This window comes from Acomys russatus, chromosome 1 (assembly GCF_903995435.1).
Source record: "Acomys russatus chromosome 1, mAcoRus1.1, whole genome shotgun sequence".
Lineage (NCBI taxonomy): Eukaryota > Metazoa > Chordata > Mammalia > Rodentia > Muridae > Acomys > Acomys russatus.
In genome coordinates this window covers 85,972,958-85,995,494 of record NC_067137.1, presented here as the reverse complement: position 1 = coordinate 85,995,494, position 22,537 = coordinate 85,972,958, and the positions used below count along the sequence as shown (strand labels likewise).

General features: G+C 44.5%; 1 protein-coding gene across 1 annotated transcript in view; it reads right to left on the bottom strand.

The window, feature by feature from the left end:
- Positions 1-22,537, bottom strand: part of Syne2 (spectrin repeat containing nuclear envelope protein 2) — a 316,624-nt gene that overhangs the window by 106,144 nt on the left and 187,943 nt on the right. The window contains exons 57-65 of the mRNA XM_051147456.1: positions 21,782-21,919; positions 17,781-17,966; positions 16,211-16,333; positions 14,633-14,815; positions 11,045-11,176; positions 5,761-5,949; positions 5,179-5,253; positions 2,447-2,557; positions 1,615-1,731 (exon numbers count right to left, since the gene is read on the bottom strand). Of these exons, the coding sequence (XP_051003413.1) occupies positions 1,615-1,731; positions 2,447-2,557; positions 5,179-5,253; positions 5,761-5,949; positions 11,045-11,176; positions 14,633-14,815; positions 16,211-16,333; positions 17,781-17,966; positions 21,782-21,919 (1,254 nt within the window). The remainder of the gene's footprint in view (positions 1-1,614; positions 1,732-2,446; positions 2,558-5,178; positions 5,254-5,760; positions 5,950-11,044; positions 11,177-14,632; positions 14,816-16,210; positions 16,334-17,780; positions 17,967-21,781; positions 21,920-22,537) is intronic.

Below are 22,537 nucleotides of genomic sequence, written 5' to 3'. Positions count from 1 at the left end.
TAACCAAGAAACCAACCAACCAGCCAACCAACAAACCAACCAACCAACAAGCCAACAGCTCTGCTAAGAAGAAAATGGGAGCATCTAATTACAGTTGAAGAGATAGCCATTCAGCCATCTAGTTAAACACTCAAGTCAGGAGGCATAAAGAGCTAAGACTTCACTTTTAACTCTGACATCCAGAAGCTATGCGGCTCTGGAGACGTAACAGCTTTAAGCCTCAACTCCTCCATCTGTCAAGTGAGCTGACAGCTACCTAGCATGGCTGGTGTGAGAACTGAGAATGGTGATGTAAACACCTCAGTGTAAGCAACCCCTCAGTATATATAAAATTGTGTGTGGGGTACACATGCCATAGCAAGTGCATCATGGTAACACTTCTGCAGAGGTGGCTCTCTCCTACTTTTAGATGGGTTTAGGGGATTGAACTCACATTGCCAGGTTGTTCTGCAACTGCTTTTACGCACCAAGCCATCTTGTTGGCCCATTTATTCCTGAGTCTTAGAAAGAACAGACCAGGGGCCAGAGAGATGGCTCAGTGTTCACAAGCTTCTGCTGCTCTGGCAGAGAAAGCAGTTTCAGCCCACAGCACATACACGGTAGCTAACCATTTCCAATGGATCTGACACTCTTTCTGGCCTCTGAGGGCGATGCCTGCATGTGGCGCATAAACATACATGCAGGCAAAACATCTATATGTAAAATAAATAGAAATAAATCTAAAAAAACAACCAAATAAACAAAACGAAAAACAAAAACCCAGACCACTTCTGGCTTGCAAAAATCAAACAACAACCATAAAATATTAATTGAGCATGTCAACAACTTTCCTGGACCTGGGCTAAGCACCGCTGGTGAGTGCACACCTCTGCCACCTATCACCTTGCTGGGCTACACTGGTAGAGGGGTGGGGAATGATGGGAAAGGGGCAATGAGGAACAGAAGGACAGCCTGTTCACTGTTGTAAGAACAGACAGAAGAAGGAGAAAAAAAGACATACAAACGTAAGTCCATAGTTTAAAAAAAAAAGACAACAACCCAGCCCAAGTCCCCCTCCCCAGGGCATCTTTCAGGAGGAGCTTTAGGGGTCACACAGCAGGTCCAGCCTGGAATCAGGGCCCTGCAGTAAACCCTTCTTGAGAAGTGCGGTGGTTTCAAATTAGGAAGTTGGAAGGGACCAGTTCTGGGGCGACTCCTTAACTCGCCTATTTAGTTCCTGTAGTTTACCCTCCGAATCTGATCCTCCTTTGTAAACACAAGGTAGGTATTAACTTGCCTCTTATAATCTGATTAAGTAACAAAGAATATGAAAGTGCCTTTTCTGAACAGGCCCTTGATCAATACGTGCTATTCTGCCTTTCCACCACTCCTGTGTGTTACACGCACAGGCTAAACACCTAGTCATCAACACAACTATTTCAGGCTGAAAATCGATGAAAAAAGTGGGAAACGTAAATAACAGAGATGGTAAAACTTGCAGCGAGACAGTTGACAGCATTCGTGAGGATGCTGGCCTTCACAGGTCTCCTGGCCCAACACACAAAGCACTGTACAAGTGGGTACCACTCTGGGAATCTGGGCAACCCAGCATGTCATTGACAGGCAGGGACTTACCTCTCCTGTTTGGCTGAGCCTCGGGGAAGGTTCTGGGTCTTGCTCAGTGCTTCCTGAGTCCGGTGCAATAATGTGCACTGTGGAATTGTCACAGGTGCTAATTCTCCCATCTGCCTCCTGTGGAGAAAACAATCAGCTCCTGCTAGGAGTGAGGGGGATCCCCTGCAGCCAGGAGGCCCCTCTTCCTCACTGGCTACAGACTCCCTGCTTGCTGGGAAAGCTGGGGTGTCATTTAGTTCACTGTATCTGCTTCTTTGAAAGTCTTTTTGCTTGGGTGAGGTTTTTTTGTTTTTGTTTTTTTGTTTTTAATTTAACCTTATTATTTGTGTGTGTGTGCATGCATATGTGTGCGTACTTATGTGAACTTGTTAACGATACAGGTGCAAGACCTTGTTTCAAAAAAACAAAACAAAACTAAATGACATGAAAAAAAGACAAGGAAAGACTAGGCAAGGAAAGGCAACTCTGTGAATAGCCATACAGTATTACTTTAAAATTACTGAGAATTTTTTAAGTGTTCCCGATATACTCAGGATAAATATGTGAGGCAGCGTACATGTGAATGAACTTAATTTAACTGTTTCACAATGTGCCTGTATTTCAGAGCATCACGCTTGTATGTCCTATGTATGTGCAATTATGTAAAAAAAAAAAAAATTGGCAGAAGCCTTTTCTGGATCTAGTCATTCTTTCTAACTAACAGGTCCTCTGTTCATTTATCTCTTACTCAGTCAGTCTCTGTATGGGCCACGCTGAAGGCTTGGCGATGCTGAGGGCAAGGTGAACAGAGAGGAGAAAATCCAGGCAGCGAGGAGAGGACTCCCCCAGTTACCTGCACGATGGTGGCAGAGGACGAGGACGCCCCATCCTCCTCCAGGTCCTTCCTGTGTGTCCACAGAGGAGACCAGGATGCAGAAGATGGCTCTGCTCTCTTGTGTCCATCCTAAGACAGTGGTCAGTTGGTCAGCAAAGGGAAGTATTTCCTCTTCGTAACAGGAGCCCTCCTTAGCTCCTTCAAACACCGCTCAGCTTCCTCGGGCAGTTTTGCCACGCATCTTTTTCTCCCTCTACCCCACATCCCATCTATTTCTTGCACTAAGTCATGTCTCCAAATGTGGATGCTTTTCTTGAGCCTCAGAAAAGAAAAATCCATAATTTTCTTTACTGAAGAGTAATAAGCTCATGTCCTACAGAAGGGGTTTATAAAAGTCGGTTTGGGATTTTTGTCTGTTTTGGTAAATGTAATCTTAAATGATATTTCAAAAAATAAGCCTGTTTGGTGTAAGGGGGAAAAATGACTCCAACCCACTAACTGGGAGAATACAAGTTAAACTGCAATGAGGAGACGAGGCTTTGGCTCGCTGATTGAGTTCTGGTCTAGCATGTGAAGTCAGGGGCTTAATCCACAGTACTGCAAAACGATTAAATAAATGAATACACATGAATGAAAAACCTAACAAGGCATCCTATGTATTATAATCAAAAGGCTGGAAAAGGCCTAGTACTGGAAAGGACATGGAGAAAATGGACTCAGGGCCACTGTTGGGGATTATGAATGGGGAACAGCAAGGAGGCACCTCAGAAAAATTAAAATACAACAACTATATGCTTCAGCAACCACCTCAGGCCACATGCCCAAAGGAGATGAGGTCAGTACAGAAGAAAAGTCTACACTCTCATGTTCACTGTGGCGGTACCCACAACAGCAAGTCATGGAATCAACCTAAGACTCAGCCAATAGATGAATGGAAAAACCAAACATGTTTGGGCCACTTATTCCCGCCACTTAAGAGGCAGAGGCAAGCGGATCTCTATAAGTTGGAGGCCAACTTGGTCTACATAGTGAGGTCCAGGCCAGTGAGAGCTACATAGGGAGACCCTGTCTAAACAACAAACCAAACCAAAATGTGGTGGATATACCCAATGGAATACCATTTCATCATAAAAAAAAACAAAAAAACAAAAAACAAAAACCCTGGGGATTCTGTCATTTGCGGCGACACAGACGAACCTGAAAACAACATCTTAAGTGAAATAACTAAGCCAGGCACAGAACCACAATCACGGCATGACATGGCATGACACTTAAATGTCACGTGTAACCAAGTTGAACTTGTCGAGATGCAGCGGAGAACAGTGGTACAGTGGATAGAAGGGGAGCAGAGAGACATTGAGCAAGGAGGCAAATTTTCAGCAGGAGGATTATGTCCAGGAGATGGTATCAGATGTCACATGCACTTGAAAATTGCTTAGACAGATGGTAAATGTTCTCATCACACAAAATGGGAGTTTGTAAGGAAAGACATGTTAATCAGAATGATTTAGGCCATCTACTGTGTGTATGGTATATGGTGTATACCACACTGTAGTTTATAAATATGTGTAACTTTTACTTGTCAGAAACACCTCTGCAACTTGATGAACATGTATTTTGTTGTTGTTGTTGTTGTCAAAGACAAGCAAATCCTCTAGATGTATCAGCTCAGAGGCATGGAAATACCTGAAAGAGAAACGTGTGTGTGTGTGTGTGTGTGTGTGTGTGTGTGCGCGCGCGCGCGGGCGCGCGTGTGTGTGTCTTCTTTGCTTGGGCCCTGGGTCCTCTTCAAGTCTTACAATTCTCTCTGGCATAAAGAGATGTAATCAGACTGTGAATTCAAGTTGTCTGGTGGTCAGAATAGAAAGTAAACTGTCGTCCTCACTCTCCACTCAGTTACACCACATTCTAGTGACACTCAGTAGGAAAAAAGGTGTACCCTGTGTGTTAATGGAGCCTTGAAATAATCTACAAAACGAGCAGAAAGTTGTTGCATAAACTATAAGCCGCTGCTGGCTTCCGCGTGCAGTGTGAGCTGTGTGGGGCCTTCAGCGTTGAGTATGAGATGGAAGTTGGCACCCAGAAGGCCAAGTCTCTTTCAACCACTTACAACGCAGCAGTAAGAATCAGCTTTATTAGCTGCAAACACAACTCGTGTCCTCGACCACACTACTCTAAAACAAAAGCGTGTCTCAAATATGCAAAACCATTATCTGCCATAAACTCACACAAAACTGCATGTTCTCAGAGGCCAGCGAAACATTCAGACATCAGCACCTAACAGAGGAATCCTTCATGCCAGTCAACGCCGCTTTTGTGTCAAAGCGGGCTTAGATGAGCTTAACAGTGTTAATAACCAAATAAGTACTTCAGTCTTACTTTTAAAAAATCCACATTAACTTTAAAAATCCTTAGGTTTTCATGTGTTTTCTTTGACATTCACTTAGAGATCGGCTCCTAGCCAGTGCTAACAAGAAAACTGTCTTCCTGGGAGCTGGGGAGATGGCTCAGTAGTTAAGAAGTATGCACTGCTCTTGCAGGAACTGAGTTTCACCCCCAGTACCCATTCTGGGATCTGTAACTCCAGCTCAAGAGGATCAGACGCCCCTGCCCTCTGAAGGCACCTAGACTCATTATCATGTGTACAGACTCTTCCTATGCCTACCCATGGATAATTTAAAAATAATAAAATCAACTTGTCTTGTAAAAATAGAAAAAGAAAGTTTTTTTTGTTTTTTGTTTTTTCTTACTTCACTCTTCACGGAGCTTTCTTCTGCCTCCTCCTTGACCACGGGCAGGAAAGACATGGAGCTTGCTCTGTTCAGCTGAAAGACACAGCACAAGGGCACCCGAGGTCAGGCCCTGGACTAGCATCACATCCTGGCCTGGCTACATTTTTATGTAGCTAAATCTTTATGCTTTGTCCAATATGTCCACCCACACCCAAAGTCTCTGGGCCTTGTGCCTTTCAGTTCTTTCAGCCAAACCTCTTCCTAGGGAATCCTTCTCATTTGCATAATCTCAAGGCCCCACCCCACCACCAACTGATGTGGACCACTTGTAAGGCAGATACTTCAAGGGTGGTTTCCTCCCACCTGCCCCGGGAATTTCATAAGCATGATTTTAGGTAACTCAGGCATAGGAATTCGAGGTTGGGCCCAGAGCAGGCACACCCTGAGGAATTGTGCTCTGTGGTAAACAGACTCAAGTGGAGTATTTCCATTTAAAAGATAAATTCCTTTGCTATGGACTGAGATATCGCAGGTTGTTTGAGTGGAAAGCATCGCCCATTAACTCGCCCATGGAATGTGGGACCAGGAAGCCCTGCCTACCTTCCTTTCCGAAGGGTCCCTCTCGGGCACTCTGCACTCCTCTGAAGGGCTTTCAGGTGCCTTATCTCCTTGCTGTTTTTGCTTCAGGTGCTCATGAAGGCTCAGGACAGCAGCTTTCAAGTCCACCAACAGATCTTCCTTTTTCTGGCTTAGATTCAGAATCTGCTTTTCCAGCCCTTTAATCTCTCCCTGTACACAAAGAGTTATAGGCATCGTTTGAAGGACATCCGAGTGGCTTTTGGATGCTCCCAGGAGCCAGCTTCCTTCAGTGCAAGGGATATTTACCACGCTGGGTCTGAGATTAAATGGGTTTGCAGAGCCAGTAGCTAGTTCCTGGGAGACCTTGTAAATCTTGGCGTATGGGCGGGGGGAGGGGGTGTTGAACAAAGCATGGAACCTTGTAACAAGGTCCACAGGTGACTGATGGATACAGCCAGGGTGGGGAGCCAGAGCCATAGTAGTTAACCACAGGTCTCACAGAACCAGAATCCCACAAGCCTGCCCTTCGACGGGTACACACTTGCTGTTTTGCACACAGAATATTACAAATATATGTTTCCGGGTTTCCCCAGGAGCCTCTTAAGAAGACTGACATTTGAGAACCCCTAAGGTAAAATAAAGTTAGAGACCTGAGTTTTTCCTTTGAAGATTTCTTCGGTGCTATTAAATTTGGTTACTTGTCTACAATCCAAGCATCCTAAAAAAAAATTTTTTTCTTTTTCTTTTTTTTTTATTAATTTATTCTTGTTACATCTCAATGTTTATCCCATCCCTTGTATCCTCCCATTCTTCCCTCCCTCCCCTTTTCCCCTTATTCCCCTCCCCTATGACTGTTCCTGAGGGGGATTACCTCCCCCTGTGTATGCTCATAGGGTATCAAGTCTCTTCTTGGTAACCTGCTGTCCTTCCTCTGAGTGCCACCAGCTCTCCCCCTCCAGGGGACATGGTCAAATGTGAGGCACCAGAGTACATGAGAAAGTCATTTCCCATTCTCCACTCAACTGTGGAGAATGTTCTGACCATTGGCTAGATCTGGGTACCTAAAAAATGTTAATCAACTAAGCTAAGGTAATTTATTTGCAGTAAAATTCACTATGGGAGCGATGGGCATATGATTCCAAGCTGTATAACATTACTTCAGTAACGATTATTCAAACATGTTTCTAATATAGTCCTTAAAACTCTCTCTCCAGTCACTAAACTATGTATGTATGTGTGTGCATGGATGCATGTCCACATGTGTGTCAGAGGTCAACCTCAGGGCCGTCCATCCTTAACAAACAAACAAGCAAGCAAACAAACAAACAAAAGGGTCTTACTATGTATGTAGCCCTGACTGGCTTGGAACGTACTACATAGAGAAAGGCTAGTCTCAAACTCAGAGATCTGCCGGCGTCTTCCTTCCGAGTGCTGGAATTAAAAGACGTGTGCTACCACACTTAGCCTGTCCAACTTATTTCTTGAAACAGGGACTTACTTGTTAGAACCCAACAAGAACATTATGCTGACTGGTTACCAAGTCTCAGCGATCTGCCTGCTTCTGCCACCCGAGAGCTCAGATTACAGCAAGCACATGCCACAACATTGGTTTTTGCTTGTTTTGTTTTTGTATGGGTTCTGGGGATTGAAATGAGGTTCACATGCACAGTTAGCAAGCGAGCTACCTCCCTAGGCCCCAAGTCATTGGATTTTTATAACCCCCAAAAAGGAACATTGCTACACATGGAAAAGTTCTGAAGTGTAGAGTGAGAAGGCAATTTCATCAAGTTGCAGCTAGTGTGCGGCAGGGCCAACCCTGGGCTTCTGGATGACTCCTGGCCGCTGGCACTTACTATTAAACCAATACCCCTATTCTGTCTGCAATGAAAGATCCCTACTGACGGAGTTAGCTCTGAGTTGACTAGGATTTATGTCTCACTTTCAATAAACAGAAGATCTCGCCAACAAAAGCAAAAACGCAGCCATGAGAATAAACTCAGGAAATTAGCAACAGTGTTGTGTAGGCTGGGAGGGACCGAGCCACCATGTGCACAGTGGTATCCGTAGCCTTCCGGGAGCCACTAGTGGTGTCCAGAGCTGAGAGACACTGTCCCTGGGGTTAATAACATTCCTATAATGCTGCTAAAAATGTTACTGGCTATTTTCACTGTGTTGGCATTTATACTGAAGGCACAAAGGGGATGGGGGTAAAGCCACAGGCATCTTTTATGAATCTAAGTGGGTGACACCAATTATTTACGGTAGGAAAAGCACACCAATCCCATTTAAGAATGTTCTTGATGAAGGCATACACATTGGAGATCAGCAGTAGAGTGCTTGCCTAGCAAGTCCTGTGTTCAACGCCCACAATGCACACCTGAAAACACGTCTTTAATATTCTGGTGGCAAATGGGAGGGGTGTGTAAAGCATTTCGCTGTGTCCCAAGTACAGTGACTGAAGAGAACCTCCAGGAATGTGAATGCTGTGAGCTGAACTTCCCTCTATTTTTCTTACAGAACATTTTTTTTGCAGTTTTTTAAAAACTTAATTTTAAAATATTTATTCAGTTTATATCCTGATTATAGCCTCCTCCCCCTACCATCTGACCCCAACTATCAAGTCTCATCAGGAGTGCCTGCATCCTCCTCCTCTTGGCCTGGCAAGGCTGCCCTGACAGAGGGAAGTGATCAACAAGCGAGTAACAGAGTCCATGTTGGAGACAGACCCTGGTCCTCATATTAGGGGACCCACATGGAGACTGTTCTGCCCATCGACTACATCTGAGCAGAGGGTCTAGGTCCTCACCATGCATGGTCCTTGGTGGGTGCATCAGCCTCTGAAGTCCCCTCCTCCTCCACCCGGATTTGTTGGCTCCATTGTTATCCTTGTGGAGCTCCTGTCCTCTCCACGTCACTCTATTCCCCAGCTCTTCCATAAGATTCCTTGTGCCCCACCCCTGAGTTTGTTTTTGTTTTTTTGTTTTTTGTTTTTTTTTTTTCGAGACAGGGTCTCTCTGTGTAGCCTTGGCTGTCCTGGACTCACTTTTTAGACCAGGCTGGCCTCCTCACAGTGATCCACCTGCCTCTGCCTCCCGAGTGCTGGGATTAAAGGCGTGCGCCACCATGCCCGACCTTCACAGTTTCAGCACCTGCATCAATTCCCTGCTGGGTGGAGTCTTTCAGAGGACATCACTGGTAGGTTCCCTTCCTGTTCTCTCTCTTCAGCTGCTTCAGGTGTTTATTCTATTTGTCCTTCTGAATGAGAATTAAGCATTTCCCCTAAGTTCTTCCTTGTTATTTAGTTTCTTTAGGTCTGTGTATTGTAATGTGTTACAATATGGCTGTATTATTTGGCTAATATCTGTTTGTAAGTGAGCGTATACCATGAGTGTCTTTCTGGGTCTGGGTCACCTCACTCAGCATGATCTTTTCTAGTTTCATCCATTTGCCTGAAAATTTCATGATTTCCTTGTTTTTAATAGCTGAGTAGTATTCCGTTGTGTAAATGTACCAGAATTTCTTTATCCATACTTTGGTTGAGGGACATCTAGGTTGTTTCCAGATTCTGGCTATTATGAATAAAGCTGCTGTGAACATAGTTGAGCCAATGTCCTTGTTGTATTGTGGAACATCTTTCAGGTGTGCTATAGCTGGGTCTTGTGGTAGCACTATTCCCATTATTTTTACATGAAATAAAATAGCTGATAAGCTATACTTATATGCTTAAATGGGATTCTTCAAGATTGTTTCATTAAACAGGTGTTATGCAATGACTATGGAAACACATGGAGTTTGGAAAGGGTGCATGGCTCAGATGATATTCTTTAAGTGACCTAGCATGGCATGATAATATCATCTAGGGATGCAGTACAGTCACAATGCATGAAAGGAGTAAAAGTAAGGATGTGAAGAATTTACTGATGAGACCTTAGATCCCACTCACATTTAGCCTAATGTCTCATTTGTTGAGTTTTAGTATAGTGTCTTTTTTTTTTTTTTTTTAAATGCCCATGAAACTATATGGCACATCCCTTTAATCCCAGCACTCAGGAAGTCAGACACAGAAGCAAGTAGATCTATGTGAGTTTGAGGCCAGCCTGGTCTACACAGACCTTGTCTGCCACCGTCCACTCTAAAAGGTTGATCAGCAATCAAGTAATGAAGAGTCTCATTTCCAAGTAGGCAGTTATGATAACAATCTTGGGTTTGTTCCAGACAGGTTTTGCTCCTGGGTAAATCACTGTGGTTGGTAGTCTCACTTCCCCCACTTCATGAATATCCCTGAATATCAGAGTTATATCAAATCATCTTGGTAGAGCTAAGAAAGAAGTCTGCTTTTTCTTGGGTCAGTTTTATTTGCCCCTTCTTTCCTGACACACTCATTGCCAGCCAAGTGTTCTCCCCAACTCCTTGGTCCACCAGGGCTCATAAGGGTCATCGAGGGTGTGTGTGTGTATGTATGTATGTGTGTGTTGTGCGTGCGCACACACTTGCCTGTATTCTATGATGGGCCCCATAGACTTGTCCTATGCGTGATTTCCTTTATTTGCTCTTATACAAAAGCTCTTTGAAGTCCTGAGTTTGTAAGTATTTGAAGACACCTGGTACCCTCACTCTACTGAGCCACACTCACACTGGGCCTGTATTATCGATTCAGCAGTAATGGGCTGTGCCACCTGAACCTCTTATGCTTCGCCTTTTGTGTTAAGCAAGTTGTCTTCAGTCTCCCAGCTAGTAAATGGTAAAGTCTTGTTTTAAGTGTCGCACCAACTGCCTGTGTGTGTCCATTGGGTGACAAGAAAAACATGCAGCTCCCACAACATGGCCTCTATGATGTGCCACTACAAAATAAAGACTGAAAAGGCCCAACCCAGAGTGTTATACTGCACTAAAAAATATGGTCTTGTATCCAAAGTCCATTATAACAATGGTCAGAGTTTTATTACCCCTGAAATCCAGCCTGCTCACTCTGCCTAACCCCTACATAAGCTTCTTGGGCACAGAAAAAATGCAAACCAAGATGCACCGTGCTGAGAGTGCGGGCACCTAAGAAGCTCCACATCAGGACTCAAAAGAGACGGCCTACCTAGGTTCTGGGACTAGATCTCAAGTCCAGGAGTCATAATGGTATATCAATGATACCATACAACCACAAGGTCCCACCAAATAAAGGATAGAGAAGAAAATTGCTGCAGTTGGAAAACAGATGCCAGGCATAACACTGTGATGCTATGGAAGATTCTAGACATCGAGGGTAAAGTAAGAGTCCTCGGAACAAACGGAAAGATGAATGGATGAGACCTACCTGTAATGAAGGCAGGTCGGCTGCTTGGTCTTGTGACACACGTTCAGGGGAGAACTCAGCTGAGTAATTATTTAAGATCTGTTTCAGATTTTCTATTTCCTCATCACATTCAGTGGTCTGTCTTATGACAACCTATAAAATAACACCCACCCACCAAAGAAAAATCATTGTTACCATGTAAGTGGCACACAGGCTATTTCCATGATCCACCCCATCACAAGTTCCGGTAAAATGCAGAGACGATGCACCCACATAGATTCCAATACGAAACAATTATGTTTTTAATAAAAATTTATATTATTCTTGTATCTATTTGTGCATATAGGGGAGTGGGAACCATACTGGTGGAGTTCACAGAACAACTTGCAGGAGTCAGCTCTCTTCTCCCACCATGTGTATACATGGGTCAAACTTAGGTTGCCAGGCGTGGCAAGCAAGTGCCTTTACCTACTGAGCCATCTTGCAGGTCCCCAGAATATCCCTGTACTATTTATTTGTATTCTAAATAAATAAAAATTCCAAAAATTGTTATATTCTAAATATTACCTGTATGTAAAATTTAAATCTAGACAGCAAAGTTTGCCATGTTGGAGCCTAGTCTTCCTGTTTGACTAGACTCCAGGGCACCTCAGCAGGGCTGGAGGCACAAAGCTAACTCAATGCTTTTCTCTGTTTATATGTATTTCTTTATATATACATATACTATATATATTTACATATACTATCTATAATATATAATGTATACGTACATATATGTATATACGTACACATTTATATAATGTATGAGTGCTTTGTCTGCATGCCAGAAGAGGGCAACAGATCCCATTATAGATGGTTGTGAGCCACCATGCAGTTGCTGAGAATTGAACTCAGGACCTCTTGAGGAGCAGGCAGTGTTCTTAATCACTGAGCCATCCTCCAGCCCTGCTTTCCTGTATTTCTAATCCAGGGGGCTTATTTAGGGAAGCATTTTATAGCATGTTAACATAAAGTTTCTAAGTCTTATGAAATTATTGGTAGGTCAGACACACCATTTAAGAAAGTTTCAGAATTGTGTGTATGTGTGCATGCACACACACCCACACACCCACACACACACGTGTGCTCCTTCTATCTCTCTGTGGGTTCCAGGGATCAAACTCAGGTCACCAGGCTTGCATCACCAGGCTTGCACGGCAAGTCCCTTTACCTAACAAGCCATTTTTTGCCAAGCCACATATTTACCATGCTAATATGATATGCAGGTGGCACTGTCTACATCCAGTGGTGACACGCCTGATCCTGGATGCACAGAGCACATTATTTGACATTATGGTGAATTTTCCCAGTGCAGGCATCTTCCCTGCTGCCCTTGAGAGTCGGTCATGCACATTTCATGAGTACAGTCAGAAGTTTCCAGAACAACATGAGTGTAAAAAATAAAGGTAACCAGAATATGCCCGAGACCCTAATGTTCAGGGAACAGAGCTCAGACTTATTTGTAGATTAAGGGAAACAAAGTATAGTAAAAGACTAAAATAAAAAGACTTCAAAGCAAGTCTAGATACTGTTCTGGTAAGCTTCACGCTGAAGCAAAATGTCTTTTGAGATGACACAGGCTCTGGCCAACACACAATCCTTCTTGGTATTTAAATAAACTATTTAACCAATAGTTTTAGCCACAGGCTGGAAACAAACAACAATATTTGCTGCACACATCTGTTTGCCCAGCTCACAGCACTGAATGGCATCCCGTTATGTCCCCATGGGAGTCATTTTTTCCCCCACAGGAAGAAGATATTGTCTCACTTAAGTGGGAACTTAAGGAAACACCCCATAGTCTAATACTTTTTATTACCAATGGCTTACCTGCTTTGAAGTATATGAGGGGCATGTGTGATTTCCAACCACACAGTAAGACAGAAAAATTTCATAGCACATTTTGGTGCCTAAACTTGAATATATATATATATATATATATATAAAACATGCCCTCCACTATCATCCCCTTTTCTTCTGGAAGAAGCCACTTAAAAAGCACAGTTAGGGTTATTTTCCCTTCCTGGCCAGAGGCATAGTACAACAGAAGAAATTAAAAATGATGGTGCATGCCTTTAATGCCAGCATTCAGGAGACAGAGGCAAGTGGATCACTATGAGTTTGAGGCCAGCCTGGTCTACAAAGTTGAGTCTAGGACAGCCAAGGTTACACAGAGAAACCCTGTCTTGAAAAACCAAAGAAAGATACATCAAATTTGATACTTTTTTCCTTCAGTTACAAACTATGCTATATCATTTTCCCCTCTGTGGGTATTAGGAGAGAAATGACATCAGTTGATTAATAGCTAGGCCAGAGGGCGGTTAAACTTCAAATCAGAGAGTATTAGCCCTCCCCTCTCCCCTCCTCTGGCTTTCGAGGGACAGGATGTCCACTCGCATGTAAAGGGAATTTTAGAAGGAAGAAGATGCAGGACTTTTCAAAGCAAGAGGCAGAGTGTCCCTGTGTAGAGGGCCGATTTGCTATGGAGCTCAGGTTGCTTTAACAATTTCTGTTCTGTGGGAGAAGCTGTTGGCCTAGGAGCATAAACTCGGATGAATCTGGCTTGAGACTGGCGGGGTAAGAAAACCTTTTGGGGGTGCAGGGAACCCTCCAGAGAGTGGTGGGAAAATGTTATCAGAATGAAGAGCCCCTCAGGAGGGAAAAACAACAGAAGACTCTAGAACTAAAACTCTTGCCTCATTGCATAGGAACTAACCTTGACACAAGTTAGCTCTTTGGTCTTCCATTTAATCTTCGGACACAGGTCTCCCTGAGACTAGCAAAGGCTACCTCTGTCAGGTGTTGGGAATACACTGAGCTAATCCACAGGAAGTGGAAGTGATGGAGTTGTCAAGGAGACTGCTACGTGTTGCTTCACTTATGGGTCTGCAGTCTCCAGAGGCTGCGAGTGCCTTGGCTGGGGGGGGTTTGAATTCTCTCCTCTGTTTCACTCACGTAGGTCTTTCACAGCAGCACTAACACAAGGGACCACGGACGGCTAAGGCATTCAACCCAAGCAGGGCTAAGTAGCGGGGTGGGGGGAGAGAAGCTTATTTCTTTATTTAAACCAAATGTCACCTCTTGGGGGAACAACTGCTTTCAGTTAAACTTAAAAACTTTAACAGCTAGAGTTTTGGTTTTGTTTGTCAACTTGACACAAGCTGGGGTTATCTGGGGAGAGGGAACCTCTGTCAGATTGGCCTTGTAGGTAGGTGAGTCTGTAGGGCATTTTCTTGACTGATGGTTGATGTTGGAGGGTCCAACCTATAGGGGGCAGTATCTCCCCGAGCAGGTGGTCCTGGGTTGTATTTAAAAACAAAAACAAAAACAAAAACTGGTGGAGCAAGACAGTAAGTAGTGTCTCCCTCGTGACTTCTGTTTCAGCTCTTGCCTCCAGGTTCCTGCCTTGGCTTCCCTCAATGGACTATGACCCAGGATATGCAAGCTATAAACCTTCTGCTCCGCAAGCCATTTTATAACAGCAATAGAAACCAAACTACAAGAAGAACGAAGCCAGGCCATGCTGAACATTTCCATGCCCTAAGTTGACACTTGTCAGAAAGGGCTCACCTTCAATAACTCATTTTGCTCCTGAGTCACATTCTCCAACAGTTTCACGTCTTGTAAAAGCTGATTTGTCCTCTGAAACACAGGCAGAGGTTTCGTTCCTGTCTGGGGTAGCCTCAGTGCCACTTGGTAAGACATGATCTCAGCAATAGCTTTTTTCATGGGATGAATGTTTTCAAGTATGACCTTAACAGCAGGGAGGAAGCCCAGTACACAAATGAAAATGGGAACAAAAAAATAAATATAAATAAACAACCCCTACCCCTGACAAAAGCCAACGCAAGTTTACTTAGTGCAAATTAAAATGTTTGAAATTAAAATTGATCTTTAATGTGCAATTTCAATTACAAATATCTTATTTTTAATTGTGTGTATTTGTATGTGCTGGGAGCCCAACTCACGTTCCCTATAAGAACAATAAGTGTCTTTAACCATTGAGACATCTCTCCAGCCCTGTAGTTTCAGTTTTTAAAGCATTTCCTTAATTGAGATTTGAGGTAAGGTGGCAGTTAAGGGTCTTAGAAAGGAATGGCGGGGGCGGGGGCGGGGGTAAGCTAACTTTTCAAACCCTAACTACATCAGCATTCAGACAGCCAGTGCCTAACATCCTCCCTTCCCTTCTCTCTGTGCGATGGTGACTTACGTCTGTATGCTGTCACTAGGCAGACCTTACTTCCGAAGCAACCATACCTAGCCCAAGGCTTCCTGCAGGAGTCCTGAGAAAATGCTCCCTGAATTGAACACAAGTATCGGTTTCACATTATGACAGACGTCATAGACAGGACCTCATTTCGCCCTAAAAGGGCAGTACTCTGATGTCCATTTCACGGGCAAGGAAACTGGCTTCCCAGAAGGGAAAAGATTCACCTAAGTTTAGATGGCATGGCAGGAAGATTAGAGCTCAGGCCTGCCTGGCCCCAAAGTACTTGCTGTGGATCTGGAGGCTGAGTGTGCAGGTCAGTACATTTACTGATTTACTGTGCATGGCTTTTTATAATTATTACTCAGCTAATGCTCTCTTTTATCTCCGTGTCAGTCCAGTAAACAGTCAAAGCCAGTAAACACGATTTCTGGGCATAGAAACCCTGCACAGACTCAGGTAAGTGCTCAAGGTCTTGGAAGGGCAAAGCTTAAATGACAAGGTAACCCACAGGGAAACTACCGTTACACAAGGAATGCTGTAAGTATGATTTAAGGGATTTTTCATGGAACTCTGATTAAGAGCACTGACTGCTAGTCCACCCAGGCTCAATTTTCAGCACCCACACGGTGACTCACGACTGTGTTAACTCCAGTCCCAGGGGATCCTACATCATCTTTTGGCCTCCAAAGGGCACTGCATGCATGTGGCATATAGGCATGCATTTAGGAAAACCCTTATACACATGAAACAAAGGTAAATAAAAACTCAAATATATTACAAATATTTTCATATGCATTTACAGCTATTCCCAATATTATCTATTACTCTAATGAGTCCAACACTTCAGTCATACACCCTATGATTACATATTTTTAGGCAGACAGTAAGTATTATTTTGAAAAAAAAAAAAAAAAATTTCAAAAATTATCCATGCTTACGTCCCCGTGCTTGAGATGTTCTTCAGGTGAAAAGTCAAAGATTTCTTTGGATAACAGAATAGCTTTGATTTTTGCAACCTTTTTCTCCATTGATTTTACTTCGGACTCGATCGCAACCACGTCCTAGAAGATTAGAAATAAGACGCTCACGTACGACACGCTACGCATTAACAGTTGGCAACACGTAATATGTTCTTACCTATTCTAGTCTCCTATTTAACCAGAGGCTGCTTGCCACTTCCACTGCTTCAAAACTAAGGGTCACACAGATAGATGGTTGCATGGCTTTAAAAAAAACAAAAAACAAAAAACAAAAAACTAAACTAAACTAAACTAAATGCCAGCCTAGACTACATGGAAAGCATCGTGAAGCCAGGAGAGTCATAGGGGCCAAGTTTCAGTTACTCAGGAGAACAAAGGTTGGCACACTTCCAAGCCAACTTCTACAACAAACTCTTAAGTACCTATAAAGTCTACGTTTATCTTTGGAATGTGCTTAAAAACGCAAAACACAAGGAGATCTGGCTTTTTAGGAATTCCAATCACTGTACCGGCCCCCACCCAACCCTGACCCCACGGGCTCCTGCTGCTGAGTGATGTGATGACCTACTCAGACTAATTTAAACACTAGGTCTCTTGTCTAATGATTAATTTTCTTGGTGCCAATGTTCATCACTGGGCCAGGAATCTTTTTTTTTTTGTTGTTTTTCTTTTTGTTTTTCGAGACAGGGCTTCTCTGTGTAGCCTTGGCCATCCTGGACTCACTTTGTAGACCAGGCTGGCCTCGAACTCACAGTGATCCGCCTGCCTCTGCCTCCCGAGTGCTGGGATTAAAGGCGTGCACCACCACGCCCGTGGGCCAGGAATCTTAACGTGAAATGCTAGAAAGGGAAGCTGAAACGTGTGAGGGGAAGCCACACGCTGCGAGAAGCCATGCGCTGCAGTGCTCTGACTAAAAACAAGAGCACTCAGGCTTGAGCTTAGAACTCAAGACAGAGTGACAAGAAGATGATGCAGCTGACAAGGGAAGTGTGTAAAACAAGGTAGGAATGCTGAAGGCTTAAAATTATAGCAGTTTGGAGTTACTCAATATTGGAAAAAAAAAGATCTTCCACAGTCTGAAAGTAATAGCCCTCAAGTATAGTAACTATAGAAGCTCATCTAAGTTATAGGTAAAATTTCATTAAAATTTATTTTAATGAAAACTATTTAAGAAGCTATGGCAAACTTTACAATCTATCTTAAAGTCAGTTCCATCAACTGTCAGAGAAGCATGCTACCACTTTGGAAAAGGCTTCTGTAACTAAGAACTGAGCCCAGGAATTAGGTCAGAGAGGGAGTAAAAACAGCAAACTCATTTATTGGGATTGTCGTGCTGGAAGTAAAGCACTTCTGGGTGAAGGAGGGGAACATGCAATTTGTACAAAATAAAATATAACCCCCAGATAACATCAATTAAAAATGTATCTGCCCAGTGTGCTTTCATAGGATTTGGGAGGTGATTCTTGGCATAATGTGACCAGTGAACTGAATACAGGAAACAGGAGCCCTCATCTTTGCGGTCACTTACGTCTGCCACCTGCTGGATGTGTGGCAGGGCTTCCACTATCTGCTGCTGGACAGCTGCCACCTGGCCACTCAACGCCTGGATAGACTGGGTTAAGTCATCGGTTTCAAAAATGATTGACAGATCTTCTAGATCCGTGAAAATGGAATGTAGAAGGCTGTGCTTCTGCTCAGAATCTTCCAGAGCCATCTAGATAAATGACAAGAAGATGGGGAACACCAATTCGATGAGACAAATTGGTCAAGTTCAGACCCATGAGAACATAACGAATGTCTCAGAAGGTCTCGGTCCCGGTCGCTTCTGTGTTCAGAATGAAAGCAGTGACACAGAAGCCACCCAAGCACCCGCTCGCTGGTGGAGGGACAGCCAGGCTGCCGCTGTAACAAAAACAGTATGTGGCAATGGAAAGAATGAACCACTGATGGCTGTGGCAACCGGGTGGATCCCAGGCGCACTATGCTAAGTGAATTAAACAATAGTCAGTTAAGAGACTTGCTATGTAGCTCAGGCTGGCCTTGAGTTTTTGATCCTCCAGCCAAGCCTTGTAACCACAGGCTTTACAGTGGATCGCTACTATGCCCAGCAAAATGAACTTTCCTATGCTTAGTGGAGAGTGCTGACAGTCATTTAAGTAAAATTTAAAAGGATGGGAGAGGGACACAGACGGATGGACACACACACACACACACACACACACACACACACACACACACAGAGTAGGGAAGGGAGGGAAGGAGGGAGGGGGGAGGAGGGAGGGAGGGAGGGAGAGAGAGAGAGAGAGTTCAGGAAAAAACCTTTTTTTTTTTTTTAAAGTGGACTAGTATGGTAGCACATGCCTATAACCTCAACATTTGGGACATAGTTCAAGGCCAACTTAAGCTATATGAGACCTTGCCTTAAAAACGAAAACAAAACAACCTAAACCAAAGAAAAAAGTAACAAATAATGCCAGAAAATGGAAAAGAGTATTTTAATAAGTATTTATTCTCTATGCAGTATGCATGTGGGAAGGGGCACATGTGTGCCATAGCATGTGCCATAGCATGTGGATGGAGGTCAGATGACAATTTGCAGGCTCCAGTTCCCTTCTTAAACCACATGGGCCTCAGGGATGGAACTCAGGTCATCCGGCTCTATGGCAAAGTGCCATTACCTGCTGAGCCATCTGGCAGGCCCAGGACAGCTATTTACATTATAAGGACAAAATGAAATCTTCACACAGCACGAGCTCTTCAGGGCCTACTGCCCATTTGAGGATTTACTAGACTCCATCGTGTAGGAAATAAACCCGCGCGTTCTCGTGCCTCCTTTCCTCTGCTAACAGTTTGAGAAACTCATTCACACTCAGGCACTTCTAACAGCACAAGGGAGCAGAAATATCCTGTCTCCTGAGCTCATGGCTTACTTTAAATCATTTTTTAAAAAACGAGAAGAGGGGGAAAAACACCATTGCTCTCTTCTGTCTTGGCAAACTCCTGAAAAATTGGTGAATATGGGCTGCCTGTGTGGTCCAGTTGGTAGAGATCTTACCTAGGTTCAGTCGCTAGCAACACAGAAACCTAAAGCAGGCGTGATGACCCATGCTGGCTGAGGACTGGAAACAGGAGGCTCAGAGGTGCCTTCAGTCACTTATCAAGTTCAAAGGACAGAATGGGCCTCATGAAACTGCCTCAACAAAATTTTAAAAATGGTGCGATTGGGGGCGGGGGAAAGGCTGGCAAGTACAAAGATGGCTCAGTGGGCAAGAATACTGAATCTACTTCAGTTCCCAGAACCCATATGGCTGCTCACTCTGTATCTCCTGTTCTGGGGGAATCCAATGCCCCCTTCTGTCCTTTTCTGGTACTGCACACACAGGCCATTCAGATACATGCAAGCAAAATATTCATATGCACAAAAATAAATCTTTCGCCAGGCTGTGGTGGTGAATGTCTTTAGTCTTAATACTCAGGAGGCAGAGAGGCAAGTGGATCTGTGAGTTTGAGGCTAGCCTGGTCTACACAGTGAGTTTCAGGCCAGCTTGGTCTACACAGCAAGTTCTAGGACAGCCAGGGCTACACAGAGAAACTCTGTTTTGGGGAAAAAAAAAAAAAAAAACTTTCAAAAGAGGTGAATCTTAAAACCAATTAAAAAAATAGAAGGATGACATGCTATAGTGATGTAGAGAACCAACCCAAGATGTGTGTGTACCAGGGAAGTGGGGGGTGAGGGAGAAAAGAGAAAGGAAAAGAAAAGAGATAAGTGGGTCAAAGTGTAGTCTCTTTTCAGCGGTTCCCACAGGACGAAAATGTGCCACAAAATCTCAACTGTCAGGGAGGTGAAGTCAGCCACTCAGAGGAACACTGCACCATCTTAAATACATACACGACTTAGACCATCTTTGAGGTCTGGTTACTATAGAAACGTATGAAGCAATTCCTTTGTAACTCTTTCTCAGGACCTAATGATGACAGAAAGAAAACCCACCTTTATAATCAACCCAGTCAGACGGTACCAGGTACTGGATAACCGCTGGCAGCCAGGGCCCCAAGAAAAGAAATCACTTCCACTGCCTCTGCCTCTCTGACTAGCACCTGGGGGGTGCCCGAAGGACAGTTTTCTGAAGCATGGCCTGCTTGACCTCACCTCAATTTCCACCTCCAGGTAACTAATTACTCTAAACTCAACTGCTTAAGACCAAAGACTTTTATATCATTACGTTCCAGGACTCAGGCCTAGCGTAAGTGGACCTCTGCTAACAGAGTCACAGAGTTGCAAAGGAGAGGCCATGTGGGGCAGAGGGGCTTAGAAGGCCTCTCTCTTTCCCGAGAGGATGTCAGTGGTTGCTGGGGCAGGGGCGTCACTTTTCTCACTGGCGTAACCTCCAGTGAGCTGCCCACACTCTCGCTCTCGTTAAAACTCAGAGTATCAGTGCTAGGCTTGTTTGTTTTGTATTTGAAAAACATGAATGTAGGAGAGGCTTGTTGGAAGACAAAGGGGTTCGGTGGGAGAGTGAAGGGGATGAAAAAGGGTAAATGGGAGTGTGTGAAAATGACCCAAACCATCATTTACATGCATAAAACTGTCAAAGAACATATAAACATCACTCCATCTACACGGGGACTTGTATGTAGTGCAGAGGGTAGAACGGCTGCCTCGCCTGTATGAAGTCCTGGGTTTAATCTAAGCACGACATGAACAAAGCCAAAATGTCAGTAATCTCCGCCCAGGGAATACAGAGAGGCAAAAGGATCAGAAGTTCAAGGCCAGCCACACACAGGGCAAGTTCTAGGTCGATCTAGGATACAGGAGACATTTTACAGGTTTTCTTCCAGAGTCACTTAAGCTGTTGATAGTCAGTTGCCAGACAAGTTGGTTGTCGGACACAGGGTAGATGTTGGAGCTAGAGGTAGCTCTTAACTTCTAGAAGCCTCGTTGGAGACCTGCTCCCACAGTCCTCTCGACATAGTGGCTATTGTCTTTAGGGCAGCAGGAGAATCTCTCTATAGACTGCTGCTCAGAATAAGGCAAGTGCTTGTGACTGATAGTACATCCACAAGAATGGCCATCTCGCTGCCTTGGCCACGTGACATAAGCTAATGAGCAATGTGGCTATCTCATCTCAGTCCCATTCCTGCCTGAACACGGGAGAGAGGGGATCACACAGATCCTGTACCCAGGGAAGGAGAAAAGTGGTTATCATTTTAGAACTCTATGAGCCATAACCATCAACACCATTTAGTGTGATGGTCTTACCGCACAGATGGGGGAAACTGAGGCCCATGGAACATACAACTATAACATTCAAAGAGGCATGCCCTAGGACAAGAAGACCCAGAACCTGGTTTCCAAGCCCCGCCCCATCTCATGTCTGCCACTACCCCAAGCTTCCCTCTGGGTCCTGACATCGTTAGAGATAAGGATGCATCTCAAATGATTAGTTACCAGCCCAGATGCTGCTAATCAGGAAGCTCCCTGTACACTCTGTAGGTGCTCGGACTTGGAGAGAGGCCTGGAGGTCCTACCTGAAGGGTGCTGGCACGGTGGCTGAGGGTTCTTGAGGAGTCATAGCAGGCAGGGTTGGTCAGCAAAGAACTGGTTTTTTCTAGCCACGTCTCTGTATTCCTCAGAAGGTCATTATAGTCTTCCATCTTGACCGTGGCCTGTGGGGGGGGGGGGGGGGGGGGGGGGGGGGGGGGGGGGGGGGGGGGGGGGGGGGGGTGGTGAAATGGGAAGCAAGCTTGTTGGGAGGTAGTTACTGGGTGAACTGGCCCTTGAGTGGGAACCTAAGTACTGCTGGTCAGTGACATGCCAGGCCTTTGTGTGTGTGTGGGGGGGTGGGGGGGGGTTCTTTCCTGGCTGAGGACACACGCCCAGCCGCTCCAGGTAAAGAACTTTCCAACTTGTCCTCCGCAGGTAGCAAGGGTTTAAGGAGTTCCTGCGAGAGAGCCTTGATTTTTAAAAGTTCCCAGTCAGTGTTGCAACTAGCCTAGCCCCATCTTGGCCTCATTCTGAACACAGGGCTTGCACTTTCTCCTCCTATCATATCCCATTTCAGGATCCTGTCCTACATGGGTCACACTTGGAACTCACCAAACACAGCCACTCGTTAGGAATAGAAAAGGGCCTTGTTCCCAAATGGCACCTTTTTCGTCGCAGGCTCCCTCCCCGGGCTATGGAGACAGCAAGTGCCCTACATGCCCATCCTTGGTACTTAAGGAATCACAACTGCCTGGTCTCCTGCTGTGGTCTCACTATGGCATCTAGGGAAGGGGAGACTG